The sequence below is a fragment of the Hesperophylax consimilis genome, chromosome 1 (genome assembly GCF_061612785.1).
Source record: "Hesperophylax consimilis isolate HC1 chromosome 1, BYU_Hcon_1.0, whole genome shotgun sequence".
In the NCBI taxonomy this organism is placed as follows: Eukaryota; Metazoa; Arthropoda; class Insecta; order Trichoptera; family Limnephilidae; genus Hesperophylax; species Hesperophylax consimilis.
Genome location: NC_142836.1, coordinates 4,347,330 through 4,367,610, shown reverse-complemented (window position 1 = coordinate 4,367,610; position 20,281 = coordinate 4,347,330). Strand labels below are relative to the sequence as shown.

The 20,281-nt window shown below is 32.3% G+C and overlaps 1 protein-coding gene across 1 annotated transcript in view; it reads left to right on the top strand.

Annotated features, from left to right (window-relative positions):
* Window positions 1–20,281, top strand: part of LOC149426152 (neuropeptide CCHamide-2 receptor-like) — a 176,324-nt gene that overhangs the window by 107,036 nt on the left and 49,007 nt on the right. The window contains exon 5 of the mRNA XM_089635319.1: window positions 19,554–19,747. Within this exon, the coding sequence (XP_089491445.1) occupies window positions 19,554–19,747 (194 nt within the window). The remainder of the gene's footprint in view (window positions 1–19,553; window positions 19,748–20,281) is intronic.

The following is a 20,281-nucleotide window of genomic DNA, read 5'->3' as shown; positions in this document are numbered from 1 at the left end:
AGACCCTTCCTTTACTGAGATATTGAGCAAAAACTGAAAAAAATCCGAAAATTTCCTGGTTTTTTAGGTCCACCGCCGCTCGCACAGCACTTTCGAAGTTGCAAAATTTTTTTTTTAATACTGGTTTAGGTCCTAACAACATATAAAAAATTCAGAATGACTGGACCTTTTGCAAGCACAACCCCCTTTTCATGTTTAACTTGACTGGACTAAATGTCAAGGATCAAAAAATATTTCTCTGTAATATATTTAAGTGTCGGTTTGTTTTACTTCCAAGTACTTTTCTGAAGCCCTTGAATATATTTTTGTTTAAAATCTACGAAATTTTATTGCCCCCAGTTCCAAAGACCGATTTTATTGCTCTCTGAGTGTCATAATTGAAAGGATGCCGCCAACCTATAATAAAATAAGAGCTTGCAAAATACAATCCTAAGGTAAAAATTCTTACTGTTCATGTCTTGTCCCTTAAAAAATATGGTTTTAGGCTAAGAAAAACTGTATTTCACACGACAACTAAGGCGTAGGAGAAATAGGCCTAAGCAAAGTCAACTTTTTATTTTGTTTTTGTATTTTTATTTAAAAGGCAGATACCCCGAGTATGGGGAGTCAGTCATGTAGAGTCAGTCATCGAGAGGCAGTCTTGGCGGTCATTCTTGAAGAATAGTCTGGGACAGTAGTCTGTCACAAGTGGTAGACAGTAGTACCGCTTCAGGTACCAATCAGTACCAATTCAGGGAACTTAGACCCTTACTCTGAGAGTGGGCAGTCATATATTAGAAGTTTTTGGTAGTGGAATTCTACTACTGATTAAAGGAAATTAGTCCCTTAATCTGGTATCTACCAGTAAACTTCAGCTGCGGCTGATCGTCAGTAATATATAGGGGATCTCGTACCAAAATAGTAGAAATAAGGCTTAAATATTATTTTGTTGTAATTTCAACAAGTTTCCAAGTTATTAATTGATAAGTGATAGTTCAATGAATATTTCACCGATACATATTCATGTGCGCCCAAAATAAGAAAGAAATATTCAGGAATTAGAAGCTTATTAAAATCATCGCATCCTATTAAAACATAAACATAAACAAAACTTGTGATGACATTGGATTATTAGCAGTTTCTAGAAGGAATTGGGGTGCTTACGAGTGTCAGCAGGCAAAGTTTCTCTGATGAACGGCCAATTCCACGAGTAGGAGACAATATGTAAGCACAAAAAGTTAATCAAATTACTGCAAAAGTTAACGATAAATTAGTAAAATTATTCTCCTTTCTTTTAACTTTTAATTTCAAAATATTGTAAAAGTTTTTGGATGTATTTTTTTATTATTCGAAACTACTGATATAGTCGATAAGTCCAACGAAACGTCTGTGGTCTAGTTAAAACAAACAGGAAAAGAACCTTCTGTAACTCGATTCCCCAAAATTTTAAATATAAATATTATTTTTTCAAGTAATTTAAACACACTTATTACGAAAGAGAAGGACTTGAAGTTCGCCTTCGTAATACTGTTTTGAAGTACAGGGTAGCTTGATATATGACACATTAAGCTTTTTATTTGTTTTATTTTATAGGATAATTTTTGTTGCCTTTGTATTTATAAGAGAATATTATTCATACTTTCTAAAAATTAGTACAGAAAATAATGTGCGAACCGTTTATTATTGTTGTTTGAGTTTTTGTCCAATCTCGAAGTCCAACATCATTGTTATTATATTTTTAAATTTATCTTTTTTTATTTAAAGAAAGACACTACCGGGTTACGAATAACGTAAACTTTTCCATGCTAACTCAACACAGTGACTATTAAACACACTTTTAAAAAGTGATATAAAGTCATTAAAAACGATGATTTTTTTTTTAACCTAACCTAACCTAACCTAACCTAAACTACTTTACCCAGTTAATACAGTTTTTGTTTCATCACTATCCATTACTTTATATAACTTTTTAAAGATGTGATGAATTATCATTTTGATGATTTATCCGGTCACCATATAAAATACATGCACATTCTATTTATAAGTATTCAATAAAAATATAATATGAAACAAAACAAAACAAAACTGAGTACACCTAAAATAACATACAATAACAAAGGTACGATTGTATTAAATGATGTAGGTATATAAAGTTGGATATTGAATTGGTATTGTGTATTATTTATACATGTGTTATTTTTTGAAGTTTTATTTTTTTTGTTTAATCCATCTTTTAATTTTGTTTTCGAAATGTTTTTTCTTCCCTAATTTTTTGTATCGAGCAAAAATTTTTTGAATTATTTTTTGCCTGGTATTTCTGGTATCTTTGTCCAAATTTGTGTTTTTCGTCGAAGTTTTTTAGTTCGCTTATCTAACTGTGATAATGATATTGATAATGATTTCAAACAGAGAACCCTTTACGTCAAAAATCAATTTTTAATTTATTTTTCAACAACACAACAACTGCACTTAGAAATGCTGATTTCCCAAAAAACAAAATTTTCTCTCTAATTGAGAAATAAGTGAAATCATGACTCCTTCATAATTTATCTAGTAAATTATGTAATGGAATTTCGTCTTTTGCCCAGCAATTGACTTATTGGTATTGGCATCTTGAAATTAAATTTTCCGAAAATTTACCAAGAAAATGGTAGAAATTAATAAAATAATAAATTTTCTTAGGAAATCGATAAATCCTCAATGGAGGCTTTTTGGAGCATCCATCGACGCCTTTTGTGGTTCAGTTTATCCAATTAAAATTTAATCTTTCGAGCCACCATTTATTTTTCGTCAACCAATTTCCGACTTTATTTGTAATTTTAATTGAGCCACTTTCTCTGGTGCCGTAAATATCGACAAAATTGTAAATATGGACTTGGAAAATTGTGTGATATATATTTATTTATGAGAAAGCTTTCCGGCTAAAAAAGCATTGAAACTGGTATAAGAAGAGATATGAAAAAAAATACTTTTTAAACTGCGATATAGCGAAATTTATAACGCCGTTGTTTAAATAACACATCGATGCCGAAGTATAGCAAATATACCTATTGGTAAAAGTCGATCGTTTTAATTTATTTTATCGCCCTGTGTAAGATCAACATTCAGTATCGAAACGTTGCTTGAAATGGCTTTGGCCGTGTTTGGTGACCAGATATGAATAGCCAGATAATTTTCCAACTTTCTCTTCCCCATCTCCTTGCCTCCCCACTACCTTCAGTCTCACAACATACCCCGATCGGGGATGCCAGAGTCTCACTGGCTTCAGACGGTTGGGGGCTTTTAGGCGCGGTTTCATATAAAAAAGTTGCAACATTATATTGCAGAAACATTTTGCTAAAGTAATCAATAAAATTGAGAAAGAGACACGCAGATGGTTTTAGCATGTATGTCGGACGCACGAATAAGAAGAATATATTGTGATGTAAATATGAATGGCTGTCGGGGACGTCCGATCAATAGATGGTACGATGACATAACAAGTTATGTATAATATACTGTTTTTGAATGAATCTCAGTAAATGTCATAACATTTTTCTCAATAAAAAGCATGAATTCTGGTCACGCAGACACGACAACAGAATAGAGAAACGTTTTCTGTCGGAAGCAAAGTAAATTCGATTTGCATTTCGGAGACGTTTTTTTTAAAACAGGTGTTTTACCGAATTATTTTTGACATTCTTTAAATATTTCATCCTGTAAATTTTGCCTACTTAATGCAATCGGGAGAGGACGAATAATTGCCGTTTTATGCAAAATTGCTTCAAAAGAAGCGGATGGCTAAGTGAGCAGGATTATATTTTCAAAATACGTGTAGAAAACAATGTTACCGCGGGATTAAATTGTTTTGTAAAATACTCATCTAAGGCTCTGAAATGGATGGGTTTTTTAAATCAGAAAGAAACAGTTATAATATATAAAATAAATATATATATATATTTAATAACAATTGAATTCTGAGTTAACATGCTTGGCAAAATTGGTAATTAACTAACTTAAGTGATAATTACGGTGCGATACAGTGCAGTTTCGTGGTGATGTTGAAATCGAACTCCATGGCATAAACAATTCTGTAGCGGAAGGCAGGATGTCCCAAAAATATTCCTTCCTTGATTGAACGGGAGTCTTGTCATCAGCTCATTTCATGTGAAGTGCCAGTGCGGACGCAGGATGAGCAGATTTCTTCCGATTTCCAATCTCCCAGGATAAAATCTTCAGTTTAAAAATAATGAAGAGATTTGCTTCTAATCGGTCACCAGCCAAAATGAATGCTCACTACTTTAGGCTGTTGAACAAGGAATGCCAGTGCCTTCATTTTGAACTGCGTAGGTTATGTCATCCGAGCGCTTGTGTGGCAACCGAAGTGTGTCAAAAAATTCTAGGATTGGCAATAAAACCAATGCACAATGGTTAAACGAGGTTACTGGAGGTGTCACACACCGAAACTATCAATACAAATTATGTAGAAGGATCCACGCATCTTGTTATTATTCCTTTAAATAACTACATAAGAAAGAACGAATGTATATTATATTTTTGGTGTGAATAAGTGTGAGTGTAAAGAAGTTTAAGAAAAGAGTTTAGTAATTGTTATGTGCATGCTCCATTGATGTATTACCAAACGTAGTGAACACATTTGTAGCTAATTATGTAGTCTTGTTGCATTCACGTAATATCCTTCAATAGAAATTAAATAATCTTCAATGGTATGTTCACAACCAAACATAGTGAACACATTTGTAGCTAATTATGTAGTCTTGTTGTATTCACGTAATATCCTTCAATAGAAATTAAATACTCTTCAATGGTATGTTCACAACCAAACATAGTGAACACATTTGTAGCTAATTATGTAGTCTTGTTGTATTCACGTAATATCCTTCAATAGAAATTAAATACTTAACGGAAACTTTTTCAAAAAGTTTATTGCCTTTTTCATTTCATTTCCCCTCATTGTAACGAATACGGCAAAAATTGAAAAACAATTTTGATTGTATTTAAATATCAAGCGCTTTTATTATACAGGGAGGATTACAGAAATAAAGAAGCTGCGATAATCGTAGACAACCTAATTGATATTACAACAATCTTTGGTTTGAATTCTAAAATTTCCACAATTTCATCTTAAAAATGGAAATTTATGTGAATTAATTCTTAAATACATTTTGCGGAAATCATGAATGTTTTTGAGAGCATTAGTATGTATGTTGAAATCTTATGAAATGAATTATTCAGTAAAGTTCTTCGATTCCTTGATTTATATATGTAATGTGGTTTTAAATATTTAATGTGATTTTATAGTTTTAATGCGATTTTATGTATTTAATGTGATTTTATATATTTAATGTTATTTTATACATTTAATGTGATTTTAAATAAATGCATAATATTTCCGGTAGAGTAAAAGGAGAATAATGCGATTTGTGTTATAATTTGGCGAATTTCGTATTCATTGCACACAACACACAATTTTTTATATCTTTACCTTTATTATAATCATATTATCGTACACACATACATGATGTCCGAAAACTATTAGTAGCTACTGCAGAAAAACTGATGAATCAATAAATCACGTTTAGAGTCGATTTTGCCGTAAAAAGATATTTTTGATACATTTTTTCGTTTTCGCGTTAATCATGTATGAAGTTGTAATTTTTTAGGTCAAATAGAAAAAGCAGTCGTTTTAAGGTTATTAACAGCTGTTTATTGTCTATCGAAGTGCATCGAGGCGTAGAACTGGCTTCAATAGTATCTCAAAACTAGCTTCCGAAAAAAAAATCGTAATCAAAAATACTATCTCATATATGTAAATAAAAATCGGATGAGTTTTACAGAGACGCTACTTGAGTTACAAAACCAATTATTTAGAATTTTGTGATCTATCGAAAAGATAGCTGCCAAAAAAAATTAAAATAAGTTGCAACATAATATTGTTAATTCTGAATTTGAAATATGAGATAGATAAATTTGGTGTATAAGAATTAGGTCCCAATGGTCTAGTGAATAAAGACGTTGTCCTAGAAGACATAGATCCTGGGCTCGATTCCCAGTTGAGCCCGTTATCGTTTTTATTTTCCATTTCTTGTTCTGCTTCATGTTTCCTTTAGATTTGTTAATATTATCTTCTTCTTCAATTATATATTATACTACCTTCAAAAGTTAAAGAAAAGTTCTTCCAATAAAATTTGCGTATTAAACTACTTTATATTTAGTCATTTATAATACCTCCTTCATCAATTTGTATAATGTTTACATAATTGTAACTTCTGCACTATTGACTCATAGCTAAGTAAATATTATATTCTATTTGCTGTTACAAAAACCATTATATTTAACTTATTATTTGAGATGTAGTATTTTAATAGAAATAACAACATGAACACTGTATGTTTCCTAGATTTCATGAATTTTGCTTTGAGGAGAAACATTACCAAGTTGATTCCTCAGGTGTTCAACAGGTGAGCCCTGTAAAGCTCTGATAAAGACAGTAACATATGCAATGTTTAAATGACTAACCGTAGCCTCGAGATAACCGGACTGCATAATATCGCTATGGCTTAAAAACAAATAATATTTCAAGTAGTAGTTTTTATTTATGACTATTTATGATACATATTTCAATAGCATATTCACTCAGCAGTCCTCCTCGCTAGGGATTCTTGTTCAGTCATGATTTCCTCACCTTCATATTTGTAGATTTTATCTTCATGTTTGTTGAGTTCCTCGACTTCATAATTGTTGATTATGTTTGTTGATTTCTTCGTCTTCACGTGTGGAGAACTTATATATTATTCATGTTTATTGATTTCCCTTCTTGTTTGTTGACTGTAAGATGTACCATTTTTATATGTTGGGATGATCGTAGCAATTTTAAGACAGGCGGGTAAGTCAGGAGGTCAGACATAAATGCAATATTCAGAAAGATAAATTATGGGTACTCTTAAGAAGGTATGTGCGCAATTTTTATTTATATTTTATTGTATAACATACATCCTCTTCCATACACACATAATACAATGTTTTAAAAGAAATGAGTACGTAGTAAGACTGTTTGGTTTTGAAATTGAGAATATGCTTGGTTCGTACCTGAATGTGATTTGTCTATTTCCTAAGTATCCCTAACCATTACCATACCTGGAAAAGTATTTGAAATTCGGAACAACGTCAAGAACACATTTGTTTCGAAAAAACAGAAGGAGCATTAAACTACTGAAAGTTGTTGGTGTTTTATCGTGTACATAATCTCTGAAAAGAATGAAATGGACCATATTGAAAGTATTTAATATCGTTAAAGTATTCATTCGTTGCGTTGTGGCGATAATTACCTAGAGGTATCGCGGTGGAACTCACTATATTGTGATTGTGTTGATCTGCTTTAACTCACTATCTATATTGTGATTGTGTTCGCAGAAATACGGTGGTAAGTGATTGGATTCCCTTTTTCCCTCCTTACATATTTTGTTTCATTTCTTCACATACTATCACCCAATTCCAATAAACACCATTTAATTGCGTATCGTTTTAATTCATTTACAGTCCACAATTCATGTTCACCTGAAGCTGTAATTAGGAATCAGTTTCGGGTGCAACTACGACCATACACGAATAATAATAATACGTGTATAATATTACTAAATAATCTCCATTCCATATGTTTCTACTCTTATAAGAGAGAAAACGCTTTCAGAATTGTTAACGACCCTAATATCTGACTTTATTGAGCTATTTTTGTAGAAGAATTTATTTAAATTTTTATTGTGAAACAATTTCAAACTGAACATACAAAACTATGTAAATAACCATCGTTGATGTATGCAGCATAAAAATAAATGCTTCTTTTAAATAAACCCCTACTTCTCTTACCTATAAACAAAATGTTTAAGTCAGAGGGAAAGATGTTTTCAATATCAAACAAGCTTATTCGAGATGCGGAACGTTTGGAAAAAAAAAAAATAATTGACAGCCTCTGATTTTCGAAATAAACTCATTGAGATTTTGAGCGTCGATTGTAAATTCGTTTGATCATAATATCCTCAAAGGAGATTAATCAGGCATCAATCAGAAATAATGATCGTTAAATCTTTTTTGATGTAAATTTTTTGATGTAATTGTTTCCGATTCTATTAATAATGCTTGTTTTCGGCTTTGTCTTATTGCAAAACAATTCGCAATGATATGATAATATTTTATCCACTTTGTTTATCATTTTTTGAGCGTTGCATTGTTTCACACAACATTATTAATATATTGTTGTTACATTTACAAAATAGTTTTATACGAGAAGCGCTGAGTCTATTGTTAGTAATACCACCCGTTTGGTCATGGCCTTCACGGCGAGTGGTTAACTCACTTTACCCTGGGGGTTCAATTCAAGCAGGATATATACTTTTTAATTTAAAAAAATAGTCCTTGGGTAAGTGAACGGGCATTATGAAAGGCGAGCACAGTAAACAGGACAAATACAGGCTTGAAAAAACGGCGGAGCGGCGCCTCCGCAACGAGTCCCACCGGAGCAGTCCAAAGTATCGCTACTCCATTCGTTGGAACTAGCTTCTTCCATGGAACAAACGTACACGTACCAACATTCAAATGTGTCACTTTGAACCTAGGTCTCAATCTTTTAACTTGCATTATCGTGACCTTTTAGAATACATATTAACTTAGATTTTAATGACCTTTTTCCATATTTTTTAACCTGCATTGACCTGACTTTTTGCGATATATTTTTACTTGCATTAAAGTCCCTTTTACAATACACTTTAAATTATCGTGACATTTTACCACATATTTTAACTTGCATTATCGTGACATTTTACCACATATTTTAACTTGCATTATCGTGACATTTTACCACATATTTTAACTTGCATTATCGTGACATTTTACCACATATTTTAACTTGCATTATCGTGACATTTTACCACATATTTTAACTTGCATTATCGTGACATTTTACCACATATTTTACTCTTCTGGAATGTGAGAGCAGTAATAATTAATTCTTATACGCTTTCCGCTCATGAGGTCGCTAAAGGCCGAATTACACTTGCTGAGTGCTCGGCCGAGTCACTCGCTTTGTTACTCGGGCGAAAGACTTATTGGAGAGTAGAGGTGATCATATGTAGAAGAGAATGAGCGAGTCAGTTCATTGAGTTAATTTATAATCCTGTGAACATGGTGTCGCGATTGAGGCAAAAGTGAAAAAGGGTTTTTTTAATAATAAACGTCGGACACTCATACAAAATTCACTGACTGACTCAGCTGATCGCACTGACGAGTGGAGATCAAGAAGTGCGAAGTTGAGTATGCCGGTGGAGGGGGTACTCACTCGACCTAGTCAATGGGCCTTGCTTCTATCCACTCACTCGCCCGCTACTAGGCCGAGTACTGGCTGTAGTATCAGCCGAGCTCTAGAAATGTGTAATTCAGGTATAAGTACCTCTTTTGGAGTGGATATGCATCGGTTAATCAGTTTGGCTTGGCTGGTTCGTCTGAAAATCGATTGTTGTCAGTTGTGGCATGAAATTCGATACTCTGATATGATTAATTCATTTGCACACGAGGAAAATAAGTTCATCATGAATCGATTCATTTTGCTTTGAAGTCATGCCGATCAAATTGAGTGAAATTCATTTAACCCTCCGCATGCCTGGTAAAATTATACCATGAGTTATACCTGGTGGGGTCGGCGAGACCCGGCGATACTTAATCGATTATTTTTAAATTGTTAACTTTACTTGATTAATAAAAAAATTACACTCTAGTAAATAAATACGAAACAGTTTAATTATAACTCCTTTATTTATTGAACCAAATAAAAACTTTTGACAAAAATGTCATGCTTTTTTATAATAGCGTAAAACTAAAACATAATAGAAACTTAAAGGAAATTAATTAATATGTTGAGACCATTGTTCAACATTTAACTTGTATTAATTTTTGTTAAATTATGCTTCGTTTGGCTTGGAAAATGGCAGAATTTCGACTGAAAAAAATTGAGTTCTATAAACACATATGACCTATGCAAGAGTGATGTACATACTATTTCTTACCATATTTTGTGTTAGGGCATATTTTACACCTGTGTTTATATCAGGGAGGCGGTTGAAAATCATCATGGCAATATATACATTCTCCTGAGAACGTAACTTCACTAATAAACTATCAAAAAATATTTCTGTAGCTCATAATTTTAGCTATAAAATAGAAAGGATATTACCGGACGAGCAAAAATCCTTGATCATTATGTGAAAAACCCTGTATCGATATGTTGAAAACCCTTGATCAGTATGTTGAAAATTGAAATTTGCCTACCCCGAAACCGGATAGAAAGATATCATAAACCTAATAGAACTCGATAATAATTATAATTTACAAAAACTTTCTTCTTGTATTTCTTAAAGAAATAATTTTATTTAGAAAAATAGATTTTTTTATCATGGGTGGAATTATAATGACAGCGCATCACAATAGTATTTTTTTAATGATTGTTTTCACCGACCTAAAAACGTTAAAACACTGCCGCTAATGGATGTGCGACACGGAGATTTTGCTGGTTTGATATTTGATTATTTTTCTATCGAGTCACGCTATTGAAATCATCACATCAAAACGTTTTAAAAAGTGAAACGTAGTTTTATATTAAATAGACTTTGAAAATGTTTCCTGACCCGCTGTTTAAGCTTATTAAGTTACTATTATTTAAGAAATATATATTGAATACTATTAGAAAGACACTCGGGTCACGTCGTGCTATATCTGTCACCAAACGACATGTCCTCATAAAACACGTTCTATCTCCTTTTTTACTGTGGGAATTTAAAATAAACAGATACAGATGGAACTCCAAGCTTTCCGTTTGCATTTAAAAGTTTACCATAAACGCTCCCGTATATTTTGAAATAATTCCACGAAATAGTAAAACGCCAAACAGTTCACCCGGTCAAGGTTCGCCAATATCTTCTATTATTTTAAAAAAATATAAAACTACTAAAAGTGACAGTAACCTTTACAATACGTTTTTAAAATAATTATTTTTACCATATGTTTGGTATATATATATTTTTTTTATTTATTTAGAAAAAAAGTAAATATTCACAAGAGATAAAAATATATATACATTTCATATCAGACATCAATTTTTTTTATGTTTACCCAATTTGTAAAGAAATATTCTCGGGTCAAACTGGGGGGCTAGTCTATGTGTTTATATATATAGATAATAATATGTATAGTTACAAAAATAGAAAAAGAATATTTTAAAAAATACTGTAAAATACTGCAAAATATTGTACAATAAGAAAATCACATAATTATAGAAACAGAATATCAACAAAAATCAACAAAAATATAAGCAACAATATAAGCAACAGAATATATCTGAAAATCATCGATAAAAGTAAGTCAATTATCTCTGTAAAAACACAACGAAAGTTTTTTTTTTAATTTAAAATAATTTTTCTCACTTTTTATTGTATCCGGTAAATCGTTAAATAACTTTGGGCCTATATATTCATGATGGTGTTGTGCATGTATGGCGATTTGAAAAAACTTTTGCTACGTAAAAAGTATATAACTTGACTATTTCTTATAAGTTTAAAATAGTTTTTCATATGCTTTCAAAAACCGCATTTCATTTTGGTATACGTTCAAAAACAGATAATTTGTGTCAAGCGGGAATTTAATGATGATTTTTTAAAATGAACAAAAATATTATAAATTTTTATTAGCAATAATTAGTCGCCTGAAATATTTATACAAATTGAAAATATCTCCCTAGTAAAAATAAATGCCGCCGACGGGAATTGAACACGCACCTTCGGATTTCCAGTCAGGTGCTCTGGACCACTTAGCTACGTCGGCTTATTTCCAACACATATTTACAAAAATATTTTAATGAACCTGAAACGCATATGTACAAATCTAAAAACTATATTTGGACAGCAACTGTAATAATTGATCGTACATCGCCAGCAAAATATAAAATTTCTGGAAACTTTGACTGACTTTTTTGCTCCTTTTTATCCTTATATTGCATCCAAATCACAAGTTGAAAATCGCGAATCTCTGACAACTATCCACTACCATTAAAATAAGCCGAATATCGAGGCCTTAAGATCCTGAAATATTTAGTCTTAGCAATTTTATAAATATCTTCTACTCAAAAGAAAATTACGCACTTCGAAAACTCTCCCCACTTCGGAGCTCCTCTATAAAAACTGCCAAGTTTTCTTTATTCAATTGAACAATTCGAAAGCTGTGAATCTTGGGATTGGTCATTTTGCTAATTAATTCCTCGTTTCACGATCCTTGGGAAATAATCCGCCTCATTAGTAGCCCTGACCCTAATACTATGAGCATATCTGTGGTCGTGCTTTGTTAGCCGACAGGGAGATTATCCTGGTGACATTGTTCTTGGAACAGTAAATTTCCAACTTCAACATTATTTCCATATAATTCTCCTATCATCCTATATGCTATTAGCTGCATAAAAAATACTTACTGGTAAATTATATGATAATGAAATTATGGCTCCGTGGTCGCGGGGTAAGGCTTTAGACTAGTAAGCTTAAGGTGGCGGGTTCAAATCCCGGCGTTCGCAAGTAAATTTTATTTGATTTATTTGGGTTATTTGACAAATTACCAATTAAAAATATTATAAAGTATACTTACGGCACGTTCCAGAGTGGAAGATACTTTCAGTATCTCCCTGGTGTAAGACCACCAACCAGAATTGAAACGTTCCTTGAAATGGCTTAGGTCGTGTTTGGTGACCAGATCTGAATATCCAGGTACTTCCCCACCATCCTCTTCTATTTTTCTTTCCAATCAAGTCTTAATAACTGGAAAAGGAGTAATCTTAAAAAACAAATGACATGTCTATTTCAATTATAATAAACAATACAGAAATATTAATTATACCCAAATACAGATTTTATTTTTCATTATAACGTCAAAAGGAAAATACACATATAACTTTTTAAACTTGAAAAAACGCATGTGAAATTTCTAAATATTATTACCACCTTATTACCAATATCATGACCACCTAATTATTACTACCAATTTAATAACTACCGATATCGTTACTAACTAATTATTATTACAAATATTGTTAGTCATTATTACTACCTTATTACCAATATCATTACTGCATAATTATTACTACCAATATTATTAGTAACTATTACTACCATTTTATTAATATCATTACTACTCAATAACTACTACCAATATTATTAGTACCAAAGTAACCTATTATTATTATTTCATGTAAATAGTTTTTCTATATTCACTCTATTTAAATATTCTATTTACATATATTGTCAGGCTATCGAGGAGGAGATTATATATGTGTGTTCACCCTCTTGGCCTATATTTAAAAAAATTATATTTACATTAATTGACCATTTTTAGTAGTAGACACAAAAAAGCTAGCCCTGTTCTCAAACTGCATGGAGAAAAATGATGCTGTTTAAAAAGTGATAGCATGCCCATTTCCTGATAAAATATTAGTTATTCAGAATAATCAAGAATCAAGAAAACGTGTTTTTTTCATGAATATCATCACAATATTTGTATGAATACGTGTTCCGCTTGTAATATTTCCCCTCTTTTCGCCATTCTTTTATTTGTTTAAAACAATATAAAATTTTCTTCTCTCTTGGCTATGACCGATATTTAATTTTTTCTCTAAGGCTTTGCATATGTGTTCGCAGGGATGGAAAATTCCTCCCCTACAACACATAAGCCTCCATGAAAATTGGACCCTTTTCTTTGATATCTACAGAAAGCTACTTAAAGCTCTCTTGTACTATATATCTTTATAGACATATGTACTTAACTAATTAATACGTTATTTACGAACTTGAACGCAAATATTTCCGTATTTATATTGTAATTAAATTCCATCAAACGTTGTGTAATTTTTTGATTTATGATATAGGATTTTAATTACCTTCATTTTTGTGGTAACCCCCTTGGTTCTGATCGAGGCGTCGAGTTTCACAATTTAATTGGTCTTTCCATTGCAAACCTAGACTTAAATGAATTCCCTGAATGAGCTAACTTTCCTATTGTAATTATTCTGATTCCCTGCACCCTAACAAAGTCGTAGTTAAACGCTGATAAAAGATATTATACATGTTTATTTGGACAGGTAATTAAATATAACTCAAATGGTTAATTGTTAGTAAATTTGATTTTGGTAAACTCTTGTGTCTGTTTGGCGCCACTCCTTTATGATTCTGCTGCTATAAGGTACATGTAAAGATTGATTTAGTAGGTTAATGTAATTAGTTAATTGCATATTTGACGAACTCGGAATAGCCCATTTGCTGGCATAATTTGGCTCCAAATCCTCCTGCAAGTAAACGAGATGATCGTGAGTCAACAAGAAATTCGCACAATCCTTTGACACGGCTCTTTGATTGATACCTAAGTTATCGCGTCCCAAAAAGCCCTCCACGTCATCATGCACTGCCTTCAAGTTTTCCCTCGAGTCCCGATACCCCCAAATTCCGACCCCTCCTTGGACTACAATTTACTTAGGGCGAACCGGTTTCGTCCTATATACAATCATAAACTCACGGTTGGTGTGGACTTACGGGTCGTGAATCCTCATTCCACGTTTAAGAGAGGATGCGAGAGTGGTCCGGAAGACCTAAAATGCAAGCTGTATGCAGGTCCGCATCCTACAGTAAACAGTACATACGAATAAATATATGTATACATACAGTTTGGGAAAGGTTTATAACTCGCAATACGAGGCTATCTACCTCGCATTCCAAGCTCGGATCTCGCACGAAGAATTCTGCACAATTCTTAGCTTGGTAACCGAATATATACGTAAGAATAAGGTTATACTAATAAATACTAGTAAAATAAGATCTTATGATAGTTTGTTTTGGAGAGCTATCGAACTCCAGGCTTTTTGTTTGGTTTTGACGTTTTTATTTAAGAGAATCGTCATCTCTATTTGGTTTGGTTAATGGTCTTGTTGTAGGAGCGACCACTGCCTCCTGTTTGATGAACTGTATTTGTTTTAAATTTTACCTCCAGGTTTCAACATTAATTTTGTTCATCCTATCCCGTGATTTTCCAATTGTTTCAAGTAGTTGGTTGCCACATTAGAGAGTACTCGACTCTCAAATGTCTCAGGCTTTTGGGGTTTTGTATAAACACCCAATCAATAACATTCAAATGTTTTGTATAATTATTCGATATAATCCTACTAACCCGTGATTTTCCAATTGTTGATTGTGAATGATAAGTATTTGTAAGCACGTAGCTTCCAGCTGTTTCAGGTAACTAATAAAATCTATGCGACTATCTAATCAATGATATTTAAATGTTTCATGTAATTTTTCGATATAAATCTTGCTAACCCGTGATTTTCAATTGTTGTTTGTGAATGATAGGTATTTGTGAATACGCAAAAATCGCTGCACATTGTACAATGACATCCTGGTAATTATCCTTATAACCCTGACAAATTATCTAGTTATGGCCAAGGTCGTTTTCAAACTATGCAGTTGACTGACCCAATTCTTCAGTGTATGCTTTGTTTTATCAACAAATTGAACAATGTAAACATCTCATCTGACCCACTAACCTAGATGTGAGATTGTTTATTTTAAAATATCTCGCGCTCTCCTTGTGATTCAGTTATGCCACCGTTCACTGTGCATAGTAAATTTACTAGAGTTTAATTGAAGAATAGATATATATATAAGTACACATATCTCGATTGTCAAAATATGTTAAATAAGCGTACATTTATTAATAAATAAATATAAAATATATGATTCTACATAGTCTTGAATATTAAAAAATACATATTTTCTTTTTCAATAATATAGATATGTCTTCGGGTAGGTATTAAAAATCGCTACCATTTCGATGCTTCGATTAATAAATAAAATACATATATATAATTACATTACTCATATATATATTCTTTATATACAATATATTATTTTATATTTATATATATATACACAAATACTCAATATACATATTTTAATGTGTAATTCTTTGTTTTGTTGTTTTAATAATTTAAATGATATACCATTGATCAGCTGTGCCTCCTCACTCCTTGGGCCTGAAAATCATTTATAAAAGGAAAACTCACCCTCTACAAGATTTTTCCGGTTGGGTGCCACACAACAAATCTTGCCGAAGAAAATCCTACCTAATTAACTGAATTTTCCAACTAATTTCAAAATAAATCTTTTCGACTATTTATTCCTATTTAATATTTTATTCTTGCTTGAATCATATAAATTAGCTGATAATTAATTTTTCTTCCGAACGAAATCCTAATCCAGAAAACCCGTTGATTTAATAACACCTTTCTAGTTTAGGCTTTTGAATGATAGCTGTTTTCTAAATGGTATACTTTTTTCGAAATGGTAGATTGATGTTTAGAATTCCGGTTAAAACGACAAACAATTTTAACACTGTCGCTATACGCACGATGGATTTTAATTGATCAATTTTTTTGATTCTAAATTTCTTTTTATTTATTTTTTATAAGAAATTTTTTTCCGAATTGCGCAGACTTTTAATAAACTCGATTCTTAATAAATTAGATTTTTTCGAACTTTTACTTTTAGAACAAAGGTTTGAGCATTTGTTGTTATTTCTTTTTCGAACTGTTTAAATTGTGTTTATTTTAAACTAAGATGTAAATGGTTATTACTATTATTATTTTATTTTCTTTCAAATTGATGTTAAATTATAATCTATTTTTAAATTTCAATTCACGAGCACATCCACTCTAAATGAACGACAAAACTCTCAATCGAATTTTAAACTTCACTTTGAATGAAATAATTATTTTTAAATTTTGATTTAATTTTTAATTCAGTAATCACTTTTTTGCACTTCACTAAACACTTTTTTAAGCACTGAGTTTAAATTATATTTATTTTCACTGTTTAACCAAATTAAACTGACTCAACAAAACTTCACTGATGGGATTTTCAAAGGAATTTAAACTGAATTTAAAATTTCTAACTTTTCACAAAACTTCCTAAGTCCAGGGACTTGTTCAGAATTTAAACTTAGACTTTTTCAAAATTTAACACTTAGATTATTTCACTAGAATTTTACCAATAGACGTAGTACTGCGACGTAAACTCCGTTTTCAAACTCTCGACTGACTCCCCTAAAACTGATCTGCACCGCCATTTTATACCCTTCTCAGGTTCCAAAAGACGTATCTGAATTTCCTCTGATGATCGATTCCATCTTTTACCAACTCGCAAATCCGAACATCCCTGCCATTAATATCGGTTGTGCTTCCATAAGATCTCCTGCTTTCCGGCTCTGGGCGGTGGTTAATTTCTATCTCACAACTCTAAATCGATAGGGTCCGAATCGGGTAAGTCCGCGTTAGTCGCCCAAGCTTTCTTTGTCCTCCGTTCATACAAAATGTAGTTAAAATCTCATGATTTTGCGTTCCTTTTTTTTTTCCAATTCGCGATAGGTCCATCCTCAATAACACATATATAGATCTCAATTTTATGCATCTCGCGCGAAAATTGTTTAAATCCATGCTGAGATCTTTACTACGCACTTTTGAATTTTGATTTGTCTAAATTCTACTCAATTTTATTGTCACCTATACGAGCTTTTCCATTTTCACCCGTACCCTCCCTCTTTATGACGCAGATTTGAGTTTCCCTTATTTTTTTTGGATTTTCTTTTATTCGCGACGCTTTCCTGCACAATTCTCTTCTTTATTCTTTTGTTATTTCTCATAACTCTATAACTAATTATTTTCCAAGTCGTATTTATTTATTTCACGGATAAATTTGAATTGTATCACTTTTCTCCACTTGGATTATTCTTTATCTCCGTTCTTTACCCTTTCTTTTATCTTTTCTCCACTTTTCCCGATGTGTGTGGTCTCCAGGAAAATTTCATACTTCATCTATTTTTAATTAATATATAATTTTCCACACTTCTATGGGAGATATACCTAATTTGACTCTGGGATATCTGTCACTTTTATTGTCTGACCCAATCTCCGCCCATTCTCCATCCCTCACTTACAAGATTTCACATAAATTATACGTCTGGACATATGTTTACGTCTCAGATTTTATGTACTACGGCCGTAAATTTAATTTAATTTCAAACCTATTAATTTTAATCTCTTTTGCCTTATGTAAATACCTCATCTGCTCCACGTTAAAGTTAATCGTTTTTCTAATCGTTTATTACCTTAACGTAAATAAAAATCATGTTCGGATTTCGATTGTTTATATTCCAAAATACACATGAGACTGTCAACCTTTTATCTTGTTTCGATCCCTCTGTAATCTTGTGTAGCTCTAATATCTATCTAACCTAATAATTATGTAAAATGTCTACTTTTCCTGAATCTAATCTATCGCTATATGTTTAGTTTTACTGTCTTCTTCTGATACTCAATTTTCATGTCCCTAGGACCTTTGTAGCAGTTCAAAATCTCTGTATTATCTTTCCATTCGGTCGCCGCACTTTTCTAAAATGTCTAATTTTTTTGCGAGATTTTCATTCAAAATTGATTTACCAATATGTCCGTTTCATCTTAAATTGATAACGATTAATTTCCATTGTTTCCAAAACTCTCACCTCTCTTTAGTACGATTTTTTCGAACTCGACACCCTACTTCTATCATAAATAATTGCACTACAGTTGAAAATTCCGCCAGTAACTTTCCTTCGCTTTTCCCGTCCTTTTTTATACTATCACGTTTATAATTTTTTTCATTGCATTTTCGTGTGTGTGTTTTTCCAACATGAAAACTTCAAAGCACTCGATTACCATTGGTTCGCTACCTCCTAAATTTCTCAGTTATTGTAAACATTCCCAGGAGTTTGTCACCTTGAAAGTCGATGCTTACCCTAAAGTGCGTTCACCTCTAATTTCTGTGAGAATCGAGACGTCGTTAATTATCTATTTTAATGTCGGGTCCATAGTTCATTCCTTTGTCTTTCGTAGACACACGCCCCTCCGTTCACTGATTGGTTACTCAAAATTTTATAGTTCTTTGTTCAGATCTATTGGTTGACAAAATTCAATATTTATTTTTAGGCCTAGAAAAGGGGGTTTCTTTCTCGTGCTAGACGATTTTACGACCTCTCTGCTTTCGTCCCGGAACCTTGATTTAATTCCAACTATTACAGGTGTCTACTGCAAGCAAGCTGGATCAATTCTTTTTCCGCCAGATGTCGTTAGCATGTCCGTTTTCATAAATAATTTGCATATTTTTTTTGCAGCTATGGTTTATCTGTTTTTTTTTTTCACTGTGATTTAAAGCCTTTCATCACACGCTGTCCTCATAAAACATTCGCTTTTAACTGAAACTTTGTTGGGATCTCTGTCTATTCATTCGTTAAAGGCCTGCTGTCAAGTTTTTAAAAGGAAAACGGATAATTTGATCAGATTTTTAATAAATTAACATTATTTTATACCGGTAAGTTTTCTTTGCGTGAAAAACAAGTTATAGGTCGGTTCTTGGACTATCGTCCTTTGTCAAAACTAGAAGACTTGATTTAACCATTCCTTTTGTTTTCAGATGTAACGTGATTGCCAAGGCCCTGATATATTTCTTGCTGCCTCTCTCCGTGATAGCCTGCTTCTACATCCTGATGGCCCGCCGCCTGCAGGAGAGTGCGCGTGAGTTGCCCGGTGCGGTCAGGGGCGCGCAGTCCGGTGCACAGGTGCGAGCGCGCAGGCACGTCGCGCGCATGGTGTTGGCTTTTGTACTCGGTGAGTTACTACTGTACACACTTACTTCTGCCTTTCTACATTCAAAAGTCATTAAAGAACATTGATCGTTGTCAATTTTTTATAATAACTCCACACAAAAGGCCCGGAGGAAAATGTTTTCCCCCAGGGCCTATGTCACGTATGGAATACTGTGTGGAGAGTCTTGTTACATACATTTCTTATGTTATTTAACTTTATGCTGAATATTCAAATTTTTTAACAACTGGCAGGACATTAATGAAAAATATTTTATAATATAGAGTGTAAACTAATATAAATAATAAAACATGTTGTGAAATTGTAAATATTTACCGAAATAAACTGTGGTTTTCTATCTTTATTTTTATTTACTAAGCCCCCGTAATCAGAATTTCAACTAATTTATAGCTTATATCTCTAGAACTCCTGTTATTTTTGTGATAATATTTATACATTAGAAGAGCCGAAACGGTAATTATATGAAATTCCTTCGACGGAAAAAAATCAGTATTCTCCAAATTTATTTAAAACATACTTTTTATGTTATTTAATATG